At 51.7% G+C, this 24166-nt stretch overlaps 7 protein-coding genes across 7 annotated transcripts; 2 read left to right on the top strand and 5 right to left on the bottom strand.

Moving 5' to 3' along the window:
* Positions 1–46: 46 nt before the first annotated feature.
* Positions 47–1908, bottom strand: NECHADRAFT_39978 (uncharacterized protein; the record flags this gene model as incomplete). Its single annotated transcript, XM_003047861.1, has 5 exons — positions 47–294; positions 344–751; positions 805–1454; positions 1537–1609; positions 1758–1908. 5 exons carry the CDS (start codon positions 1906–1908, stop codon positions 47–49), a joined length of 1530 nt encoding a protein of 509 aa, XP_003047907.1.
* A 615-nt stretch (positions 1909–2523) lies between these two features.
* Positions 2524–4546, top strand: NECHADRAFT_40401 (uncharacterized protein; the record flags this gene model as incomplete). The annotated part of the gene is made up of 6 exons (XM_003048040.1): positions 2524–2880; positions 2933–3216; positions 3287–3526; positions 3579–3920; positions 3974–4070; positions 4130–4546. 6 exons carry the CDS (start codon positions 2524–2526, stop codon positions 4544–4546), a joined length of 1737 nt encoding a protein of 578 aa, XP_003048086.1.
* A 23-nt stretch (positions 4547–4569) lies between these two features.
* On the bottom strand, positions 4570–6131 carry NECHADRAFT_93202 (uncharacterized protein; the record flags this gene model as incomplete). The annotated part of the gene is made up of 2 exons (XM_003047860.1): positions 4570–4863; positions 4917–6131. The coding sequence occupies 2 exons, from the start codon at positions 6129–6131 to the stop codon at positions 4570–4572; spliced, it is 1509 nt and encodes a 502-aa protein (XP_003047906.1).
* A 3373-nt stretch (positions 6132–9504) lies between these two features.
* On the bottom strand, positions 9505–11972 carry NECHADRAFT_106099 (uncharacterized protein; the record flags this gene model as incomplete). The annotated part of the gene is made up of 2 exons (XM_003047859.1): positions 9505–11643; positions 11697–11972. The coding sequence occupies 2 exons, from the start codon at positions 11970–11972 to the stop codon at positions 9505–9507; spliced, it is 2415 nt and encodes an 804-aa protein (XP_003047905.1).
* Positions 11973–13793: 1821 nt separating this feature from the next.
* On the bottom strand, positions 13794–15091 carry NECHADRAFT_79873 (uncharacterized protein; the record flags this gene model as incomplete). Its single annotated transcript, XM_003047858.1, has 3 exons — positions 13794–14144; positions 14258–14742; positions 14794–15091. 3 exons carry the CDS (start codon positions 15089–15091, stop codon positions 13794–13796), a joined length of 1134 nt encoding a protein of 377 aa, XP_003047904.1.
* Positions 15092–15833: 742 nt separating this feature from the next.
* On the top strand, positions 15834–16697 carry NECHADRAFT_40343 (uncharacterized protein; the record flags this gene model as incomplete). The annotated part of the gene is made up of 3 exons (XM_003048039.1): positions 15834–16180; positions 16238–16467; positions 16522–16697. 3 exons carry the CDS (start codon positions 15834–15836, stop codon positions 16695–16697), a joined length of 753 nt encoding a protein of 250 aa, XP_003048085.1.
* A 318-nt stretch (positions 16698–17015) lies between these two features.
* NECHADRAFT_79871 (uncharacterized protein) lies at positions 17016–18298 on the bottom strand (the record flags this gene model as incomplete). The annotated part of the gene is made up of 2 exons (XM_003047857.1): positions 17016–17565; positions 17619–18298. 2 exons carry the CDS (start codon positions 18296–18298, stop codon positions 17016–17018), a joined length of 1230 nt encoding a protein of 409 aa, XP_003047903.1.
* Positions 18299–24166: the final 5868 nt, after the last annotated feature.

Here is a 24166-nt window from a genome sequence, read left to right as displayed (position 1 = left end):
TTTCAGAGAGAGGTTGACCTCTCCTTGGGCTGTTCAGAACCGCTCTTTAGATATGTTCTGCCTTTGGGGCGATGCTCTGTGCATCAACAGACTTGCCACCAGCAAACACCCTATCGCTAACATCCAAGTGATTGACACCGGGACCATCAAAGACAACAGCAATCTCTTCCAAAGTTCTTCCCTTTGTTTCAGGGAAGAGGAACCAGATAGTCGGCAACATCGCAGTCAGAGTTCCGATGTAGACAAAGTAGAACTTCCACTGGATCGCGTCGAGAGCAATCGGGTTCACGTACTCTGCAGCGGCGTCAGATCAGGCTTGAGGAGGGGAGGTGGATTAACTTACGGTTGAAGAAGCCAGCTCCGAAGACGACGCTTAGGTTGATGCTCAAGCCCTTTGATCGGAGGTCGAAAGGCAGAATCTCGACTGGGTAGGCAATCGATAGCGGAGTAAAGGCAATGACGTAGAAGCCGAAGAAGATGAACAGGAAAGGCACGACGGCATTACCAGCAGCCTTGCTTCCGTGATCGGCAAAGACAGCCGACAGGGCTGTGATGACGATGAAGGAGCAGAGCATGCCACTGGCAGACAGAAGCCATAGAGGTCGTCGGCCGTATCGCTCACAAGCCATTGCACCTAGTGCGGCGAGGATGGCGTTCCAGACTTGAAGGCCGAGGTTGATTCCGGCCTGAGAGAGTGAGTCGGTGACGCCGACGCTCTCCAAGATGGGGGCGAGATAATAAGACACGATGCCTAAGAAGAGTTAGTAGATGAACCCTATAGCTGATGTTCCAATTATTTCTCACCGTTGCCAGCCCACTGGATCATGAATCCAACCAAGACGCAAATCAGCAGCCGATGACGGTTACCCTTTGTCTTGAAGAAGGACATGATGCCGGGCTTCTCTATCTCGCGCTCTTGTTCAATGGCAGTGCATATCTCGTTGAACTCAAAGTTGACAAGCTCGTCTGAGGTATCACCGTTGGCATGGTACCTGGCCAAGATGTGGAACGCCTCATCGCGTCGGCCCTTGGAGATGAGCCATCTCGGGGACTCGGGGACGAAGAAGAGACCACACAGTTGAAGGGCAGGGAAGAAAGCCTGGAAGAGAACAGGGAGTCTCCAACTCCAGCTTCCACTCATGTGGAGTGTTCCCATGGTGACAACGGCGGAAAGAATGGCACCCCAGAACCAAATGGCCTGGAAGAGGTTCGTAACGTTGGCGCGATGTCTCGGGTGAGCAATCTCGGTGGTCAGAGGTGGAGCAGAAGTTTGAGCAAAACCAAGACCAACTCCGAGCATGATCTTGGTACCGAGGAATGCCCATGGTCCGTTGGTTACAGCCTGGATGATGGCAGCTGCAACCATGATGGATGAGCCCAGAGCGATGGTGAATCGACGGCCCATCCAGTCGCTAACATATGCGGCTGGGATAAAGGTGGGAAGTCCACCGAGACTGATTCCGGCGATGATGAGGCCGAGGATGCTGGGGCTGACGTCTCCGATGTCGTCGCTCCCTACAAGCTCTGTCAGAACACTTGCAACATATTACAAGGCGAAACTTACATTGCGGAATGATCAAAAGGCCATTCATGAGACTTCCGTCAAATCCTGTCATGAATTAGCTGATCAGTTTGTAGAGCATCCAGTAAGAGTTCAAGTTGGTAGTTGCGGGATGAATCGAGAGGGACAAGACCAAGTCTTGTTGTGGAACTCGTTGATGAGACATAGTGAATGGAAGGAAAGAGTGTATGCATACCGTTTGCTGCGGCCGACGAGAACATGAAGGCAAGGCCCATGTTGAGCTTCCTCAGCCCAGGGTCACGAATCCATTTCTGGTCAGTATTGTTGCGGTACGATTTGTAAACCTCGTTGCCCGACTTGAGGGCGAGAGACTCCTTTTTGCCCATGATGGCGAAGAGAGGATATGTAAGAAGAGACGAGTTGAACCTGTAGATGTATGAAGGTGTTTGTGGCTGTTGAGTCAGAAGAATCGTCAACTGGAGGGCATCGCCGTGCCCTTATATGCATTTCTCTCCGGCTAGAGAATCACGCTTCACCGTCAAGTTTTTCTCTAGTTACAACTTTCAACAAGCTAACCCAGAAAACGGGGAGTCCCGAATCCGGGGACCTAGTCTGGGGCAAAAATCCTCAGCGCCGACCAGGAGATTGTCACCCCATGGAGATCATGTGCGAACCGTCTGGATCCCCAGAATCCCCACAGAAGTGGAAGAAAGTTCTGAGCTAAGGGTCAGGGGGGCGGGTTCGGTTGAGGGGATGAGAGATGATTGGTGTAAAGATTCTCGGAAAGATTCTCGGGAGGATTACCGGGGGGATTATCGGGAGGTTTTTGAGGTTGGAGTCACTAGTAATTGCTTCTTGGCTTAGACGAAGAATGATGTTAGGTTGATGAGGTGACATTATGGGACGTGCTCCATTTATTGCTCTCACGGGGATAAAAGAGTCCCTCCATTTCCCCTCTCTTTGGCCTCTCCAGGTAATCCCACACGCAACATCTCAACACAATGCCCTCCGCCACATCAGTACCAAACGCCAGCCCCGTTTCCGAGGCCTGGTGGAAGGAAGCCTCAGTCTACCAAATTTACCCTTCTTCTTTCAAAGATTCCAATGGAGATGGCGTCGGCGATATCCCCGGTGTGATTGAGAAGCTTGACTACCTCAAGCAACTCGGTGTCGACATCGTCTGGGTGTGCCCCATCTACCCATCTCCCAAGGTTGACATGGGTTACGATGTCGCCGACTATTGTGATATTGATCCACAGTATGGAACCTTAGGGGATGTGGAGAGGTTGATTGAGGGTCTCCATGATAGGGGGATGAAGTTCCTCATGGACCTTGTCGTTAACCACACATCAGATCAGGTACGAAGCTTGAGACCACCCTGATTCAATGCACTAATAGAATCGAAAACAGCACAAGTGGTTCCAAGAATCAAAATCATCTCGAGACAACAACTACCGTGACTGGTACATCTGGCGCAAGCCTAGATACGACAAAGACGGCAAGAGACAACCTCCTAACAACTGGGGTTCATTCTTTGGAGGTAGCGCCTGGGAATACGATGACGCAACCGACGAATATTATCTCCATCTGTTTGCCAAGGAACAGCCTGATCTCAACTGGGAACACCCCCCTGTCCGCAATGCCGTTCACGACATTATTCGGTTTTGGCTAGACAAGGGTGTCGATGGATTCCGGTATGTTGTCGGTGTGAAAACATTGCATATGGCTAACCTTGGATAGGATGGACGTCATCAACTTCATCAGCAAGACCCCCGGACTTCCAGACGCAGAGGTGACGATCCCCTCGGCCAAGTACCAGAGCGGTGTCGAGCACTTTGCCTGCGGTCCGAGACTCCACGAATATCTACAAGACATTGGGAAGATCCTGAAGGAGTACAATGCTTTTTCAGTTGGAGAGATGCCCTCAGTTCAAGATCCCAAGGAGGTTATCAAGAGCGTTGGAGAGAGCCGAGGAGAGTTGAACATGATTTTCAACTTTGAGATGTAAGTGCCACCCACCATGAGCATGGACCCTTCAGTGAGTTGACTCTTGCAGCGTGGATATGGACCACGGCGACCAAGGCAAATTCTCCCCCAGAAAGTGGGCCATGGCAGATCTCAAGTCCATCGTCGACAAGTGGCAGACCTTTATGTACAAGAACCGCGGCTGGAACGCGTTGTACCTGGAGAACCACGACCAAGCGAGGACAATCTCTCGCTGGGCATCTGACAAACCCGAGTTTCGAACCCTTGCTGCCAAGATGTTTGCCACGTTCCTCTGCTTCCAGAGCGGGACCGTCTTTGTCTATCAGGGTCAGGAGCTGGGTATGGCTAACATGCCTGAGTCGTGGGATATCTCTGAGTATCGGGACCTTGAGACCTTGAATCACTGGGAAGAGTAAGATTTGTTGAGAGTTTGTTTTCAGGTCCGCAGCTAACGGGTAGATATAGGCTCAAAGAGACGGTTGGACCGGATTCCGCAGCTTTGGATATTGCCCGGAAGGAATACCAGCTCAAGTCTCGTGATCATGCCAGACTCCCTGTCCAGGTGAGTATCCAGATATCCATGGATGCCAAGTATCTGGAGCGCCGCTAATATTTTGACAGTGGGATTCGAGCCCAAATGCCGGCTTCTCGACAGGCACCCCCTGGATCAGGGTCAACGACGATTACAAGACCTGCAACGCCGCAGCCCAGGTTTCCGCAGCGGGCAGCGTCTTTGAATACTGGCGATCGACTCTGGCTCTGCGCAAAGAACTGCGTGACATCTTCGTGTACGGCGATTTCGAACTCCTCGATCCACAACACGAAGACGTCTTTGCCTACTCCCGATCGAGGGGCGACCAGAAGGCGATGGTTGTGTGTAACTTCAGGGAGACTCCTGTCACCTGGGCTGTGCCTGCGTCTGTGAACCTGTCGTCTGCCGAGGTCTTGCTGTCCAACTATCCAGAGGTGGATGTCACACGGGACAAGTTGGCTCTTCGCCCATTCGAAGCTTTTGTTGTTTCAGTCAAGGCGGAATAGATAGACCAAAGCGTAGAATAAAACTATCGGTTATCCCCTCGATGTGGAACGACAAGATTCTGTGCATCCTCGTCCGAAATATCCGTGATCTGCATTAACGTTGTCGGCCCTGCTTGATCTAGAGCACACGCCATCATCTTCTCTCGAAGCAGGGTGATCAACTCAGGATGACCAGTTGTACGTAATGAGCTGATCAAACTGCCCAGCGCGTATAGGACTTCCCGAGGTCCGACTTGGACTGACCCGACGTCTGCTAGGTCGGGCGCGCAAAGAATGACGTCGGCGACGGAACTCGCGACCTCGAACAGTTTGGACACCTGTAGTTTTTGAAATTAGCCTGAAACCCGGAGACACGACGGGCACAGCTTACCATTCCCGGGCCATGTGCCTCGAGGGCGCAGGACGACAAGGTGGCGAGTTTGGAGAGGAGATCCTTCGCCACAGACATTGGGAATGACACACTAAGACCTCGATCGTTGGGATCCGTCGTAGAGTCAACGTATGGGATCGCCACTTTCCACAAGACGACGCGTAACCAAGAATCGGTGACCACGAGGTCGGCGCGTTGCACTTCATTCTCACAGAGCGGGAACGGGTGTGCTCGGCGCAGTTGAGTGCTTATGTTTCCAAGCAAGTGGCGCCCTCCTGTGGATCGAATATCTGGAGGACAGGCTTCTTGAAAAGACTGGAACAGTCGGCATAAACTGCAAAATGCTGCGCTGAGACCGTCACCTTGTTGTGGTTGGAGCTCAGGTAGTGTCGGGCTGAGCTTGAAGGTGGGTGGTAGGTCGTGCTGCAGGGAATGGGCCCTGTCAGTGATGAATAAAATCCACGCAATACGAAGATGGTACTGTGTCGTATACGGGTCTAAATTGGTGTAAAATATGTCTTGGTGAAGACCCAAGATGTGAGAGTAGGCGATTGCCTCACGTAGTAGAAGCGTAGACTTGGTCATCTTGCCGGTATTGGAATAAAACACGTGCAAGAAGAAGGATGTAAGCAAGGCGTCAATAGTCTCGTGCGACGAATAGTCGAGTAAAAATCTTGCGCTTTCGGCTTCAAGAGCCATCTGATGGTGAGAATGCAGACTCCCATTGACGGTAAGATGAAGTTGGGCTATCGTGGCGCTGCAAATCGCCGCGGCGAGTGCGTAGACGACTTGGTCGTTGGTGTCTAGGAGACGGGATTTCATCGAGTCGCAGTCTACCACGGGCCATACTACATGGAGATGGCTCCGAAATATGTCCAAGTAGTAATTGAATGTTGACAGCGGTATCCGGCCGCTGATGACGGCGCTGTTGTCGCAGAAGCTGTGTGGGGGATCAGACGTTGTCGGACTTGGCCCAACGGCGCATGTGTCTGGTTCGGGGTCGCATTGCTCTGTAGGTTCCACCTCACTTGAAGCTTCAGCTGTCTGCATCTGCTGGATGACCTCCTTGATTCGCTTCCTCGGTCCCTTCGGCCCCGGTTTCTTGCGTTTCCGTGCGTGTGAGCACGGCAGGTCTGCCGCGAGGCAGCCGTCGCATGGCGATTTGCCGTTGCATTTGATCTTTCTGACCGAGCACGGATCACAAGCCCGAGGCATGCTGCGTGGTGGGGGGTGATGAAGGACAGATGGTTGGAATAAACTATGCGGCTCGGGAGAGATGGGGTTGGATTTCGGAACGGGGTTGCCCCACTTTTCGGGCGGAGTCACAGTGCCTATTAGTGATCATACCTAGGTACCTAGCAATAATAATGGATCAATTGGACGAGGTCTATTACATTGGGTACCTAGTGAAGATGGCCGGCTATGAAAAGAAGGGCCCCAAAACACAGGCGTATTCTATCTCAACATCAATTCCCTATCAAATCCTCTTTCTCGGTGTCGCTCAACTTCCTCGTCGAGATCATAAATTCGCAAAAGCCCTACGTATTCAAAGTACTCGCCCACTGGTCGCAACACGACCAAGCTTTGACAACCCTCAACAGCACATATCTTGTCGCCCCTCGCCGCGAAAAGAGTAGCCATGCCAAAACGCCCCTCGATAGTCGATACAAGTCTGCGTCGTGATAAAAGCCAGCCGTCCCAGTGATTGCACGCCTCGCGGAATGACGGCTGGAGGCTACTGAGAGCTTGATAGGCCAGCTTCTGGGACGCAAAGACTCTGGTTCTCCCCTCCTTGAGGCCGGGGAACAGTGAGCCAAACTTTACACCCCAGAGATCAAAGCCGGCGTTCCTCTCGCAGAAATACTTCAGCACGAGCAGCTTGGACGCTGTGTGGTGCGACATGCCCTCTGGGTACGAAGCTGGCTTGTACGGCTCGTTCTCTGTCACTGCCAGCATGGGCATATGAAACACACTCTTAATCGGTTTAGGGCGAACGGATAGTAGGGTTTTATCGAGAGTCTTGAGCATCCCCATTACGTCTTCGTAGGCATGCGTTTCGGTCGTGGGATTCGAGATCGGCGCAATCGGCTTTCGACTCCGCCTTGGCGGAATCGGTGGGAGTAGGTCTTCGAAGTAAGAACCCATGCCGTCGACCTCGTCAAGGATAGAACCTCTGATGATCAGCGTTTGGTCATCGATCACTCGACCTGAGAAAGTCTGGTGTGGTCGATCTAGAAGAGATGATCCAATCTCGAGCTCGGTCCCCTCGAAAACCAGATGGAACTGAATGTCCAGACTCGTGAATTTATCATATTCCTGAGAGAGGTCCAAGGCCCAGGAGGGGAGACTCGGATTATGTATAGAAGAGAAGATGACGAATTGACATAGACACTTTGTCTCCTTCATGATTGCGCGCGTCGCATCCATTGAAACGTGGGAAACGGGCCGGTTGTAGTCGATAATTATCTCAGAAAGCTCGTAGCTTTTCAAAAGGCCAACGGTTCCGTAGAATTTATCCGCTGCAAGGGTCGATTTAGATATGAGACCCTGGAGCATCCAGTGCCAGCCCTCTTGTTCCGCGGCGATGCCGTTGATGGAACGTATCAAAGAAACAAAGTTGAATGTGTTGAGGTGGAGGGACTGCGAAGCGTACAGTTGGGGAATCATGTATGTCATGCTCACGATGGATTTCAAGAGATGGTCCGCCACCTCGAGCAATTCATCGAGCGCGAGAGCAGAGCTGCCGATGAGAATCAAAGACCCTCCAACACTGACGGAGAGCTCTTGGGTAATCCATACTCTCCTCCAGTACTCGTTGTCGATTATTGGCTGGAGGATGAGCGCCAAGCGGATATTGTTTCGGTGTGTAGAGCTGGCTATAGGTAGAGTGACATCATCTAACCCTCCTGATAGACCGAGCTGCTCAAGGAGGCGCTCCTCATCCTGTGCGACAAGCTCTCGCTGGCGTTTTGTCTCTTCGTCTTCGGAACTTGACGTTGACCATCCATCCTCACTCGATCCAGACTCGGACGTCTCTTCATGTCCAGCCGATGTCAAGCACTCATCCTCACTCGATTCAGATCTAGCCATAGCTTCATCCGTAGAACTGGCTGTAGACTCCTTGCCCTCGCCTGACTCATAGTCTGTGCTCTAATGGTCAAAAGACAAATCTGGGCTGAACTCGGCTGTGCGCGTCAGGATCCTGCTTAGCTGGTCAACATAAGCAGCAGTGTCAATGACAGCCGAGTAGGAAGGCCCAAGGTCTTTTCCTAGCCAGACAATAGTTCGCATGGCGGTGCTGTAGATTTGCTTCATTCGCTTGACCTGCGTAGCCCTCTCGAGGCCATCGTCCTGGTTGATACAGATGGCATCCACCCACAGTCTCACACCAGAAGCGTATCTGGAGGAGATTGCAAATTGAGAGAGAACATGATAAAGATTCTGACGAACGAGATACCGCTGGCCATTTACTAAGATATCGTGCGAAGGCTCTGATGGAGATCCCCAGGCGTAACTGAGTGTTTCGTACTCTCCCCACAAGAACCGAGGCTGAGTGTCAATACCCGGCACCGGCCCTTTTGTTTCTGATTGGCTTGATTCGGCCGAGCCAGCATATGCAGGGGTAGACGGCCTTGACTCATCGTCTGACCGATATCGAGAGTCTTGATCTCTTATTATCCTGTCGCTTAAAGACACTGTGTCCATGGTGCATTGGAGGAGGGCTTCTGAGCCTTTTGGTGTGCCGGAGACGGAGATGACTCGAATTTCGTCTCTAGTGGCATCTAGAGGCTCATATAAAGCCATGGCGAAGTTGCGAACAAACGTGTCTGTCAAGAGCTAGGGGATATATTACCGGACTGACTCGGGAAGCGCTATTTCAGAATCGCGAGTGTCGATCTCACTGCCCGTGCGGGGTCAACTGGGTGGTGTTTATGGTATGACAGAGTGTCCTAGGTAATATCGCCGTCCATTTCCAAAGCGCTGCTCCCTCACTCTGAAATAACTTACCTAGCTATTATGATAATCAAGGTATAAGTAAGCCCTAACACTGCATGACTAGGATGATGCCTCAAAAATGATTTGGGCTGAATAGGTGGAAACAATACCCTTGGAACACCGAACGCTCTTAGTTTAGCCTACATAGATATTAAGCCTCTGCATTCTTTCTGCTTGAGTGAGCTGACGTAGCAAGAGATCGAAGTTCATGACTTGGACATAGACTAGGCCGAATATTACAAGTGGTCAACTGAACTCATTCTAGGTAGGCTACAATGTTTTACAGTATTGCGTTTGAATGGAACCATGTACTAATAACTGTATCATTTGCTGTTGTGGGTGATGGTCTATCGAAACTCGGCGTTGGGGACAATAATAAGACTCGTTTGCACTTTCGAATATACCAACTACCTGAGCCCTGAATGCAACGTAGTTAGGTACTCTTGATACCTTGGAAATGAATCGCTAGACGTGAAACAAGACAACGCCAGCATCGTCTCTGCCAATGTAATCCAGCACGACCACCCTATCCATCGGGAACCTTCACGACCGCCACAACTCTACTCTACGTCTGCCCCGCAAAAGACAAGGATTATTTCTTGACTTGCTTAATGGTGATTTCTTGGCCGGCAAGAACTGTGAAAGTTGTGCCACTCACAACCTTTCCATTCGCTTTAAGAACAGTCTTGTCAAGAGGTGTGGGCAAGGGCTTAGGAAGATGGACAGTTCCGCGGGTGTTACCACCGCTAGGCCCACGAACTTTCATCTGCAAAAGGCCAGACACAAACTTCCACTGAACCTGAATGGGTCCATGCGCGGTTGGGACACGACCCTTGGCCCAGCTGAGATCCAAAGTCATGGGCTCAACCTTCCACTCCCGGTAACCAGGTTTAACAGGCTGCACGCCGAGAACATGGCGGCTCAGCTCGGCAGTTGGGCCTGCGCCCCATCCGTGGCAAAGAGAGGTCACCAATCCCAAGCCCGGGGTACCATCAGGATCCAGGGTCTCCCAGAAACAGTTGGTGTAGTTGGCATGTGCAGAGTCTGCCATGGGAGCCCAAAGCGTCTTCAAGAGGAGCTTGGTAGTATCGGTATCGTTGGACTCGAAAGCGGCACGAAGATGATAGGCTGAGGCGTAAGGGCTGATCTTTTGCGCGAATCCAGCCTCAACCGTAGAGTTGCTGAAGGCCAACGGGCCTGCAGGAAGTTGGAGTTGGCTCTCAAGAGTTGACAGTAGTGACTTGGCTGAAACGCCATGACTCTGCGGGATACCGGATAATATGGCGATTGCGTTGGCGTCTTGGGCAAATCCAGTTGGGATCTCATTGGTTAGGACATAAGCCGCAAGGGTTTCATTCCAGAGATGAGAATGAATAGCATCGCCAAGGCTCTCGAGGCGACTCTGGTATACAGAGACATCAACGCCAGCATCCATAAGCAAAGTCTGAGTCTGCTGCAAGGTGTAGGCATAGAGAGAGTTGAACTTGGAGCTTGCACCCGTCTGAGGAGGATCATAATAGTTCCAATCTCCCGTCAATGAAGCGTCGGCGAGAGTGAAAAGACCATTCTCCAACTTGGAATGCGCCCAATCCAGCATCAACACAATACGAGGAGCCCATTTCTTGGCAAATGCAAGGTCGCCTTGGACTTCATAGTTTTGAGCCAAAGCGTTGAGGAAATTGAAAGAGTAGCCGATAAGGCCTGTGACATTGACGTCCAAAATGTCCTTCAGTGGTTCCTGCTGGATCTTGGCGGTTGGGATAAAGAACCCTGGGGTTGCTTGGTAAGAACCAAGTAGCTCAAGGGAGCCTTCGATGAAAGAAGTGCCGTAAGTGCTCACAAAGCTTGAAGCGAGTGCGACATCGAGGTCTCCCGTGTAGGCAATTCTGTCACGCCGAGAGCCATCCACAATCGTATCGGCAGGATTAGTTCCCATGAAGAAGTCGGCGAGAAAGCCAGGGTCCTTCAAAGTAGATGAGTAGACCTTTACTCCATCGAGCGTGGCAGCTTTCAGGTTCCGGTAGTAGGCTGAGTGGCCGAATGGGGCACCGAGGCCGAAAGAACCAGCGAATTTGGTCGTCTGACTGAACTCCAAAACCGTTTCATTGTTGATGGATACCGAGACCTCCCCCATGTTGACCCGGGCATGGACGGACAGCCACTTGCCGACCTGAGCGCTGGCAGTAGAAGGTATTGAGCCAAAGTGAGGAGCATATGTTGCCGAGACCACGCCAGTAACCACGTTGCAAGAGACGATGATGGCTTCATTCAGAGTGTCTGACAACACCGAGAAGATGAATTCTCCAGTGACGGGCTTGACTTCAAAGTCAATCTCATAGCTGAGGAGCTGGGCAGCCTCAGGGCTACCAAGAGCTTGTGGCGCCGCACTCTCGACAAAAGCACCTTGATCGGTAATTTGCCAAAAGTCAGGAATTGTGCCCTTGGGAATTTCCGTGAGTTGCGCCGTCCTAGCACCGGTATACCAAATTCTAGTCAAGTCGCTGTCCGAACATTCGAAAGCTCCAGGGAGCTCAGTGAGGGGTGTAGTATGAACGGTCTGCTTCACACCAACCTTCCTGAGGCGCAGTTCACCAGTCGTAGAAAGATTGAGCTTTTGATAGCGAAAAGCTCCTTGGATGAAGCGATTGGTAACAACTCCAGGCCTGGAGATGTTGTATTGGTTCACACGATAGTTGTCCATGGCAGCAGCGAGAGGAAGAGGCCCGTCACTCTAAATACAGTGTCAGTACGCTAGATTTGCCACTCCATATAGCCAGAACGCACCATGTAGTTGCTAAAGGCATACTTGGACTCGGCGAAAGTGAGCTCGAAACCGGAAGTATCCCCGGATGTGGACACAACCTCAAAGGTGGGATGTCCTTCAACATTCTGACCATAATCAATGATTAGAATGTCAGGATCTGTGCCATCCGACGAGAGAGATACCGTTCCTTTGGCTGCATAAACGACTGCATCTTGATTTGTCCTTCCCTTAGCAACTACTCCAGCCAGCACAGAGTGTGCCTGAAGCAATGCAAAAGTTGCCGTCAGTAGCAACATTGCGGCCAGGATATAGAAAACGGGATTTTGGCAGAACGAATAAGAAGAGGGTTTCAGATGGATATACGTATGAGAAAGAAAGGAACGCAAAGGAATGAAGAAAGAGAGCTGGAAAGGGAGAGACAAGTGTTGCTGCTTTGCAAGTGTGGAAAATGAGCGCAATTGGTGGCTGATCAAGGCTGGATCTAACCAGTCTGGAGATATAGGATATATTACACTTAAATACCGTGGTGGAAGAATCTTGGCGATGATTTCAGACTCGGCATAATCAGGCCGCTGTCGAGTCTCAAAGCTTGGCTCAGCGGGACCCAAAAGGGGTAAAAGCGGTTTAGACTATAAAACGAGCCTTAAACGAAGAACGAAGCATACGTCATGTGGCTCATGGAGTTAAAATCAGGCACGGAGACCATGGAGCATGCGCTAGGCGGTGGCGGAACGAGGTTAAACGATTTACGAGGCCAAGCGTTACATGATGAGAAAATTCTTAAATGAAAGCACGAACGGATGATCAAGCGTACGGGGATGAATGATGTTATTATTCCACTTTCAATATGTCGGCAAAGTTTTAGAATTGAATTGAGGCCCTAGTCCTGGGGTTCGTAACAAACCATTCATATCGAACGCCTCGGTTCGCGTTTGGAAGACAAAGCCTGCCACGTGAATTTTCTATATGCTCACAACTCCAGAGAGCAAATAACATCTTCCAAGCGTCTAGCTCACAAGTTCGTTGCCGAATTATCTTGGGTAGCTCAACATCCAGTGCAGACTTTGCGACGGTGGAGGTTATACCGATGAGCTGGCGATTCGGAACAACAGAGGCCGACGCCCATCACGCCAGTGCCATGTCAAACAAGGGGCGGCCTTAATTCTGCCGGTGAAGACTCGAAATTCCATCCCTTAATTAGCCACATCATTTGATATTCCTTGGATTTGCCACATAGATGCCGCTACGTTGGATGCAAGCCCTCGGGAGCCCCCAGATCCAGGTATTTGGAGTTCCTATTCGAGGTCCATTGGGGCAGCAGTTGATCTTCTGTGGCATAAATACCGAGTACAACCTGTGGAAATCCACAGGCGAGAGACCGCGACGGATAAATTACTGGGCGATTCTAACTTTCTGAAATCCCTTCAGTTCAGGTTGTCGTTGACAAGACCATTGGTGTTTGGTAAGGATCGGTCTTGGCACCTTCGGGGGCTGCTGCTCTCTCCGAAGCTTGCTGCCTAGCCTGTCGGAGTTCTGCATTTGTAGTTTCTACCATAATGAAAAGGCAGTTAGTCTCTAGCTCGCTCAGCTCTCTCCCGAGAATGCGCACTTCCCCACATCAGAATGGCGAAAATCTCGCTATCCATGCATGTTTGCTTGGTAGCAAATATTTCCATGTAACCCGGCGCCGAGACGAACCATGCAGAATTCGGAGTACTCCCGGATTGGTGTGACATCTGAGCTGGGGCTCTACTGTTTTGACAGGGAAACCCCCTGTCAACCCCGGATACTACTATGCACGAACGAGCCCGGATGCCGACGCCTCTGCGGGGCACCAGGAAACCTCATGTGACGTTCGGACGGGCAAAAAAGGCGTAGAAGTACGAATATGGACAATGAGAGCGGTCCATCGCTCTTTTGACACAAAAGTTATGCCGACTCTCGCGTCAAGAGACACCGCGTCGCACGTTGATCAGAGGCTTTTCTCTTGGTTCGGCATATGATTCCCGAGGTCAGTGAGACATGGGAACTCCTCCCTTACAAACCAATTTAAGATTGACGAGGAATTTGCGGGCGGGCATTGGGGGTACCCTACAACGGACATAAAGATCGGAGTTCTATTTGGCCATGATGGCCTGGAGGACAGTTGAGCTCCGGGAGATATTGATCTTGCGGAATTGCCTGAGATGGGTAACCTGGAGTCCTTGGCAGCTTGCAAAGCGAACAGATGAGGAACAGTCCATGCTACTCTTAGCTGCTTCTATCAATGGCCTCACAGCGACTAGGCTTCTCAGAGTGTGCTCGTGGAGGTCCTGCCTATACATCAAGAGTAACACTTCCTCCACGGGGTCTTCTAGGTAATAAGGATGACGAGGCATCCGGCAGTGGGACAGGCTGTAGGGGAGAATGCCGCCATCCTTGAGCAGCAGACTGCTGATCTCATCTAGACCTCCTGCGCGGTAGAAATCCTACAGCTGTGCAGATAGAAGTCAAGATAAGGACAATTTGAGATGAGATATACCTCCGGGCTTCCATGCAACTATGGCGCGATAAAACGCTCCGGATTCGGTTCCCCCCAAACCTCTCCAACTACAAAGCCATCTTGAGGAAAATACCGAGGAATTTGCAGCAGAAAAGAAGAGTTGATGTCAATCCACACCACAATCCTTCGCAGCAAGCCATCGAGGCCTAGCTGATCCAGCCCACCTCTAAGGGCGATCATCTTGCACAATCCCTCCATATGAATGCGGTACGACCCGACATCTCCATGCATGGCCTCGAAGCTCGCCATCTTGGCGACGGCGCCAATTAGAGCGTCACAAACACGCTTCTCGTTGCTGTCGAAAGCGTTGTTAATGGCTTTGATCGCGTTGGTATGGAGTTGAACGAGATCGCAAGAGGCGTATGGCTTGTAGTTGATTGCGACGGCATTTGATGCTGCCAGAAGGAGGATTACTTTGAATGGGCATTCGTTAGATATGACGAGGGGGAACCAGCTTGAGCGGAGAAGCCCGGCATTGCCTGGTTGGTCCAGCTCGGGGATGTTAACAGCCATGTGGATAAGGTCTATATCAGATCAGCGTATGGCCAAGCTACTTATGAATTCTCGACACATACAATGATCTACCAAGGCGGGAATAGCGGGATGTTGGGATCCCGGATAAGCCCTGAATGGATCAACTCGGCCACCTCCGAGCTGGTACTCAATAGGAGGAAACCAACAAGATGGCATGTCCACGGCTACGTATTCATAAGTTGTCTTTTTGAGTGGTGGTAAGCCCCTGCGGCGTTTCTGGCCTCGAGGCTTCTTGTGTGCTTTCCAACCCTGGCAAGCGGCATGGCCGCGAATGCTGGCAGCTTTGGCCTTGAGGGCACTTGGCCGATTACTGACGACGAATCTCCACTCTTTCGGCATGTTAAGTCATGATTTATCCGAGGACAAAGGACTGGGCAGGTACAAATAGGGAGGGTAGGCAAATGATGCCCAAGGCAGGGTTATCGAAAGGTTGGAGTGATAAATTCAGGCGTCCTGGGCTCTCCTGCGCAGACAGTAACTAATTGGTCGTGCCCGGCCCGTGAGCTCATATCACGTGGAGTTGATTGCACCTTGCTGAATTGGGTATATGCATGTAAAGCAGCTGTCACCTTTTTTAGGTCTCCCGCGTATGCGGGCGGATAAGCACACTAAGGAGCAAGATGCATATTCCTTGTTTGACCCAGTCCATGCTGTCATCTTCTAAACAAGTTCCAATAGCTCACTTGTTGCCTTTATTGTACACCGCTTCTTGAGCCGGATAATTCGGCCACGTCCTCATTGCTGAGACATATCGCTCCTGTCATGATGCGAGGATGACGATCTTATCCATGAGCGTTCGTCACGCGGGCGCTTTCCCCGATTGGGAATATGCATCTGGCATTTTAGCGTCTTTTTCTTTCAGCTGAACATTTGCCGAGAGTCTCACTGATGGATAGTTGGTCCGCCTTACGAGAGTAGAGATACACCTGGAATACCCGAACGATGGCGACATCAGGATGGACATACGAATATATAAATGGGCATTGATTGCCGTGCCTCCTGTCCTCATCAACCATCGTCCTTGAATCCTGTTTTCCAAACTTCAGAACTCCTGAAATCCTAGTACCTCTTTCCTATCACCATGTCCCTCGACGGAAAGGTCACTCTTATCACTGGAGGAGTAAAGAACTTGGGTGCAGAGATCGCCCTGTCTCTGGCTCCTCTGGGCTCTCAGCTCGCGCTTCACTACAACTCTCCCGCCTCAAAGCAAGATGCCGAGTCACTAGCTACCAAGCTGAAGAGCTCGTTTCCGAGTGTGAAAGTCTCCTTTTATCAAGGAGACCTCACGACAGAGGCCGCTGTTGACAAATTGTTTGCCTCCATCCTCAAGGACTTTGGAAAGATTGATATCGTTGTGAACACGGTTGGAAAGGTGCTCAAGAAGCCTATTGTTGAGATTACGGAGGCGGAATATGACACGATGTTTGCGTGAGTATTCTCTTTTGCGACGGAAATTCGAGATTGAAGCACTGACAAACAGCCCAGTGTCAACTCCAAGGCTGCATTCTTGATTCTCAAAGCTGGTGCCAAGCATGTTGAAGATGGCGGCAAGATAGTCACCATCGTGACCTCACTCCTGGCAGCCTTCACTGGCTTTTATACCTCGTATGCAGACTCCAAGGCTCCAGTAGAGCATTTCACTCGTGGGGTTGCCAAAGAACTCCAGGGTCGCAAAATAAGTGTCAACGCTGTTGCTCCCGGGCCCATGGATACACGTATGTTCCCTTTTCTGCCTGCTGGCGTGACTGACCAAGACTTGCGTTATACAGCTTTCTTCTATCCACAAGAGTCCCAGGATGCAGTCGAATATCACAAGAGTCAAGCAATTGGGGGGCGCCTGACTGATATCAAGGACATTGCTCCACTTGTTAAGTTCCTTTGCGTTGAAGGCGGATGGATCACGGGTCAGACAATCTTTGCCAATGGCGGCTACACGACCCGTTGACCGTCAATAAATGGAGCCTTTTGTTAGCGGCGAAGTTATCAGGGGGGTGATGCAACTAGATTATTTTATCATCCAGGGTAACGACATTCAAAGTCAGCTTTTACAAGCAGGGTGTGGAGCTCAAGAATAAAGCGCGCAGTGATTAACACATGAAATTATTCAACAAAACTACAACACAGACGCAGCCCTGCCTTATCCGACTTTAGTCCCCTTGTCACCAAGTCGTTCTTCCTTTTCTAGCCAACGACCTCGTCAACCAACACCAAACTACAGTAACTTCAAGACCTAGAAACAAACCCAAAGAACATCATCCCTTAATCAAGATTTGGAATTCTTGTTCTTTCTACCCTTGGGCTTGCCAACACGCTGCTCACCTTCAGTCTGTCCCCGATCTCCAGACTCTGTCGATGAAGCGGCTGCCTTGGCAGTGGCCGACCGAGTCACACGTCGATCCTGATCCTTGGGGGCATCCGCGGAGGCCTTCGCCTTCTTCTTTCCCTTCTTCGGAGCGGTTTTGGGCTCAACTGGTTGGCTTTGGCTTGGGCCCGGGCTCGGGCTTGTCATCTGTTTGAGCCAGCCGTTCAACTCCTCCCTCGGTGACATTGTAGCCCACGAGGGTCCTTGGCTTTCCCATTCCTTGCAAAGGGCGCGCATGCTCTGGACTTGCCTGTTGGAACACTGCGGAAACCAAGCCTCATGCTCTTTTCCACAGTTTGGGCACCTGATGGCAGGATTGTCGCAGCCCTGGGTATCGTGCATTCCAGCGCATCGGCCGCACCGGAAATCCCGTGCTTGGCACTCCTTCCTGAGGTGGTTGGGCTTGTAACACTTGTAGCAGAACTTGGGCACCGACTGCAGTTCGAATGGTCTGGTTGTCGTTAGCAGGTACTCATGCGGGTTGTAAGAACAAGGAACACTTACCTGACATGAGAGAAGTGTGTGTCGCCAAAAAAGATACCATCGGAAATGAGCTTCTTCGCGTGCTCGAGTTCAAACAACACCAAGATGAGGTTCTTTCGCGCCCAGAAGGCGTTGTTGATATCCACCTGGTTTTCTTCGCTCCACTCATCCTTCAAGTCTCGAGGCTTGGGAAACAGTTCGTTGGAGACGTTATCGGCGCAGACAAAGTACGGCTTTGGGATTACTCCGCAGTTGACAGAAAGTCCCAGGTGTGTGCTGATCTGCCAAGCCTCCGCCCTGATTCGAATTTCAGCGCTTTCCGACTTGGAGGTGAACCTCAGTTCCTGCCCGCTGTGCTTCACGCGGATGATTTGGTTGAAAGGTTCACCAGCCCGCTGAAGGAGGCACATGATTTCAGACATGGTCAGGGCTTTGACTCGATTCAGATCGGACGGAGCATCGAGGGTGTACCTGATGTCAGGGTTGCGTTGGAGGAAGTGCTTCGGGTCGTCGGATTGATTCAGATTCATATCCACAAGTTTGGCGACGACTGCGACGGATTGCTGAACAGTTCCGATGCGATTCTCCAGGATGGGCTCCAAAGACTTGAGGACCTTTTCAGCCACCTGTGTGGCCAGGCCACCTTCCTCCTCAGGCGCCACGATGCTGGGAGGAGGAGGTTGAGCAGCCTTTCTGGGCATGGTGGGCAGGGAAAGAAGGAACTGAAGGCGTGGAAGTGGTACAGGGAATGCTGGGCAATGTGGATTGGATTGCAACAAGACTCGAGCCTCAGAGTGCCTCAATATATCTTGAGCGTTTCAAGATGTTGCCGATTCCTCTGGGACTCGCTTCTGGAGCGGTAAAGATTCGACCACGTTAGTCTCTAGATCTTTGCAACATCGAGTCTTGCCTCTGAAGTAAACCGGTATGAGAAAAAGCAGTCATGACAAGGAGTCAAACCCATGTCTAGCTGGACTCGTCATGACCTCAACAAATTACTCCATGCTTACACCTCAACGGATCTTGATTTCCTCCCCGATGCTCGGTGGTCAGGCCGCTCGGCACGGGCTACTTAATTGGGAATGTCCGATGAAGGGATTTCAGAATACGGATACACCGACGAAGCCACAGAATCAACAAGTCTTGATGATGAAGAGCCGAGCAGGGTGCAGGCGTCCGGATGGCTTATTCTGGCCCTTCGACGCATCCAGATCGTTCCCTTGCTAGTTTCCAGATCGCCTCGGAGCGTTACATTGGCGTTATACTATTGCTGTGATGGGATTCAACTGAGTGATAGATCATCGAGGCTTGCAGACGTAGCTCGCCACACCGACGAGACCAGAACAGATTCCTCGAATGCCCCTGAGCGACAGGGGACTTCTGCCGTGCGAAGAATCATGTTGTCAGAGCCCCTGTATCAGAAAGAGTGAGGCGGACGAGCCTCTTTGCTTTTGCTGAGAGCTAGCCCAGGTATTGAGCCAATGATCAGCCGCATCCCTAGACGGCATTGACGGTGACCGAGTCGGTGGCTTTGACCGGTGTTGCGTTGTCGAAATTTCTGCAACGGCAACTCGCCCTGCCAAGTTGTAGGAGTCGAATGAGGCTTGCTTGTGCGCCCGCCTCAATGAATTCGGGGACGGGACGGCATGACACCGGAGCCGGGATCGGGCTCGACGGCGGACAATGACCTCCGAAACATGGGGAAGTACGTGCCTAGTTATCCGGATCCGGTGGATGTACCTATGGAGGCAATGGCTTGGCGAAGATTGCTCGGATTATTTGAATTGCATAAGTACAGAGATGGTCGCGTACCTTTCGCCAGAGAACACTAACAGACCAAGTCACTTGAAGCACACCGTTGTTCCTTTCCGTTTCATTGACAACCTGGCTCATCTGCCGCGTCCTTCTTCGACCTTATCACGGCACGGCATTGTTCTGAAGATTTTGTCTTTTCACATGATTCACCCTTGTACTGTGGTTCTATTGCTCGAATCTCAGTCTTCCGTATGTCTCGCGCCTTCACCACCTGACGACCTCTTTGTAACCTCTCTAGTCTACGCTGTCTCCGCTCCCTTGATCATCTTGGTCATCTTCCACGCCCCGTTCTCCGCGACCTCATCCACAAGAAAGTAGGTACCCGCATCAACTCAACCATGCCGAGACAAGGCTGACTTGGCAACAGCTAGCCCTCCCCCAAGACTTCGCACACGAGGCGAGTTACTATGCCGAACCGCAAGGCTCCCGAAGGGCTGTTCCCGCCGATCATGCAACACCACCCCGCGTTCAACGATTCGGAGCTTGTCATTTGGCAAGCCAATCTGAAGAATTGCGGAAAAAGGCTCAAAAACCTTGCCCGTGAGGTTGGGACACAGCGCCGACCCCCGGACGTCATTGTCCTTCAAGACCCTCCTCCCGACATGCCGTGGAACTCGATTCGAGCGTACGAACCCTTTTACGATCCAGAAAGGCCACTCCGTGAGGATGACAGACCCCAGAATCGTGCGCGTGGGAAGCCGGCTGTCCGTCTATCCCACGTGTGCTTCTTTGTGCACAAATCGATCCCAGGCGATACCTATGAGGTAGAATACCACAAGGGTGCCAACAAAGATCTTGCAGCGAGTCTCTACTTGCAGACGCCCAATGCCGGTACATTGGCAATCCACAACGTCTACAACATGAAGACCACCATGGACATTGAGGCGCTGATAAGAGACACAACAACAACGGGCCGTGATATTCTGGTCGGGGATTTCAACCTCTCCCACGAGCATTGGAGAGGTGTTGAGGTGAAGAATGTCTCCAAAGACGCCAGGGATCTTCATCAGGGGCTACAGGCAGCCAGGATGACCTGCCTCACTGTTCCCGGCACCACCACCTTCACTCGCGGCGTGAGCGAGGATGGTTCGACCATCGACCTCACGTTTATCAGCGATCAAATCATACAACGTTGGACGAGTTGGCAGGTTCTGGACGTTCTCGGTTTCGAGTCTGATCATCGAGTCATTGAGACGAGGTTGAGCCTCAAACTGGCTCGGACAAGTCGGATCGTTTTCCAGTGGAGACGCACGAAGGAGAAGATCTTCAACAAAGATGTCCAAGACGGCATGGACGCCCTGGGCTACCCGTCTCTTGAGACCGAGAGCGATATCGACACATACATCGATGCCATCCGTCAAGTCCTCAGCTCTGCCATCAACAAGCATGTGCCTACGCGAGTTTGCGCAAGTTTCAAGCCAACTAGACGGCCAGTCAACGGTGCCTTGAGGCGACTCAAAGACGAGGAAAGGATGGCTCTGCAGAAGCTTCGCCAGTCCAACAATGGTCGGTGGCATCGGTACTGGAGCCATTGCAACAGTAAGAGGATTGCCAAAGAACGGGCCCAGAACAGAGACAGCTGGCGTCAGTTCACGGCAGCCAGCACAAAATACAGTCGGGGCGCTCACAGGATTGCCAGGATGGCCACGGCCATGTGCCAGCCAAAGGAGCCCGCTCATCTCCCCGTGTTCGAAGTCAACGACACCATACTTCGGACCAAGAAGGAGAAGGAGCTTAGTCTGAGGAACAGCACGTGGCCCGAGACCAGCGACGGCGAGGCCGCACCGAGCCTTCCAAAGCCGTCTCTCGACCCGACCAGACACCAGCTCTCAGCCAAGCAGTCCGTCTCTGAGGATGAGGTAGCTGAGATCATCCAGAGGCTATCTTCTGGGAAGGCGCCTGGACCAGACCAGATCGCCAACGAGGCCATTAAGAAGGCCATCGGCGTCTTGCTTCCTTTTCTGACCCGTATCTTCAATGCCTGCTTACAGCTTGGCTATCACCCGTCCAACTTCAAGCATGCGACCACCATCATTCTGCGAAAGCCAGGTAAAAAGGTATATAGCCACCCGAAGAGCTGGAGGCCTATCGCCCTGTTGCCTTCCCTGGGCAAGATGTTGGAAAGAATCTTGGCTGACCGCCTGAAGGATCTCGCGATGGAGAACAACCTGCTTCCCCATGTACAGTTTGGCCTACCTGGAAAATGCACGACCAAGGCGCTCCAGTATCTCCTCAATCCTATCTACGCCGCTTGGTGTACGAAGAAGAGGATGAAGGCCACATTGCTGGGTCTTGACATTGCGGGAGCATTCGACAATGTGGATCGGACGAAGCTCCTGGAATGACTCGTGAAACGGGGCATCCCAGACTGGGTTGTCCTGATGACTTGGTCCTTCTTGTCCAGTCGCAGTACTGTGCTAAGAATGCCCGGCGCAACTTCACCCGCTTTATGGGTAAACATTGGCATTCCTCAGGGAAGCCCTGTGTCACCGATCCTGTTCCTCTTCTTCTCAGCACCGATCCTCGAGAAGGCCTCCGAGTGCCGCTACAATGGAGCCACTATCTACGTTTTCGCCTATGTCGACGATACCTACATATTGTCAGTGTCGAGGAGCTACGAGATGAACTGTAGGGCGATTGAGAGGTGTCATGGCATGATTATCCAATGCGCAACGACGTTAGGAGTCACGTTCTCACCCGAAAAGTACAACCTCATGCACTTCAAACGACCATATTCTCGTGGGCCCGATTGTACACTGACCCCAAAGATCCCCGGCTTCAACAAAAAGCCCGAGGTACACCTGAGAATACTTGGTGTAGAGGTCGACAAGGGGCTCCGCTGGGAAGAACACATTCAAGAGGTACGTGCAGATACTTTGCCTTGACGCACGCACCAGCTAACGTGAGGAGTAGCGAAAGAGCAAGGTCCAGGCCAAGATGAACCACTTGCGCGGCATCTCAGGGTCCATCTGGGGGCCTAAGCTGAAGACCATGAGGCACATCTACGTCACCAAGATCCTGCCCATCATCACGTATGCATGCGGAGCATGGTTCATACCTATCCACAAGGATGTGAACTGGGGGATCACGCGGAAGAGACTCGGCATCCTCGAGTCGCTGCAATATCAGTGCTTGCTCCAGATCTCTGGAGCGATGAGGGGGACCTCCAGGATCGTTCTCGAAAAGGAGCTGAAGATTGACAGCATTCGAATGACTCTGTGCCGGCAACCCACCGGACCAAGATGTTCGAGACCCCCGACCACGATGCCCTAGTCGAGGCGAGAACAAGGCTCAGCAAATGGGACGACGACAAGATTCATCCCTACACACTCCTTGATCGGGGTGCGAGAGAACTTAGAGAGCGAACGTGGAAGGGTATGGTGTCTGAATCAGGTGAGGCCAGGGCAGCCTCGATCTGGAGTATTCCAAAGGAGAAAAACAATGCCTTGAAGGCATACTGCATGGGGGACACTTTCAGGGAGAGCGAGGCTATATGGGATGAGTATCGCCAGAAACGAGCCCAGAAGCACGCGACGGTGCCTGCAGCGATGAAAGATCCCTGGGGGGGCGACGCTTTTCTCAGATGCTACAGCGATCTTCCCCGTGCCCAAACCAGCATTCTGCTACAGTGCAGAACTGGGGTGATCGGACTGAACGACTATCTGTACTCGATAAAGGTACGTCGACTTGTGTCATCCACTCGTCTTTTGAAGTTTGCCTCTGACAAAGGACCAGCGTGCCGACTCACCTCGATGCCCTTGCGGGAAGGGCAGACACACCGCCTTTCACCTTTTCACCCAGTGTGAAAGGCTCCGAGGACCAAGGGCTGCGCTGACCGAGAAGATTGGCCACAACAACTTTTACAGGCTACTCATTGAGGAGCCCGAGGCCGCGAGCGACTGGGCCATTACTCACTTTGACCTGAACCAGTACGTCTGGCCTCGGGAAAATGGCCCATCCGACATGGCTGAGGAGTAGCCGCACTCCCTTTGTAAGGGTTCCAGTGATTTGATTGGATTACTCATTGTGTTTACGCAGTAAGTCTGGCTGTTACTTAGATTCTTTGAGTCCGTCGTGTGCTGACCTGCCTGGGGAGGTTGCATTTGCTGTCTGCACGTCTTGAAACTTTGTTTTGAATTGTGTTGATAAACTTTTCATTGAACCTTGACTCTGTAAGTCATCTTTCTGTCATAACTGGACGCGCCGCTCCAAACTTGCATTCTGACGGTCTTGCTGACATATAGGTTCAGACTCCATCCCCATCCCGTGGCTCATCTGTTGGGAAGCCGGTGAGTCATCTTTGGTAAGCCAGTTCTTGCCTACCTCTCAGATGGAAACCCTGTTAACACCCGATAGGTGTTCACTGGCTTGACATCCAGACCCACTCCAAGCAGCAGAGAAGTTCTTGCAACCACATCTCTTCTTGCTGCAACTGGCTGAGGAATGCTCTATCCTGAGCCTGCAATCTGTTGCGATTGATTCGCATTGCTAGGCGCTTGAGCTTCTTTCTTTGCGCCTCGATGAAACGCCTCTCGGCAGTGCCATTGAAGGCTCGTTCGCTGACGAGCAAAAGGCAGCCAAAGACAGCCAAATGTAAGCATACTCAGAGAGCTATTCTTTCTTGTCTAACCTTTTATATAGTGACCCTCTGCAGGTCTGACAAGGGCCTAGAGACTGCCAGGAGCCTCTTTGGGTCCAGCAGCCTCAATAGGCTATTATCCTTAAGGCATTGCAATGCCTTTTGAAGACTTGAC

This window comes from Fusarium vanettenii (assembly GCF_000151355.1).
Source record: "Fusarium vanettenii 77-13-4 chromosome 5 genomic scaffold NECHAsca_12_chr5_2_0, whole genome shotgun sequence".
Lineage (NCBI taxonomy): Eukaryota > Fungi > Ascomycota > Sordariomycetes > Hypocreales > Nectriaceae > Fusarium > Fusarium vanettenii.
This window is presented reverse-complemented; position numbering and strand designations above follow the sequence as displayed.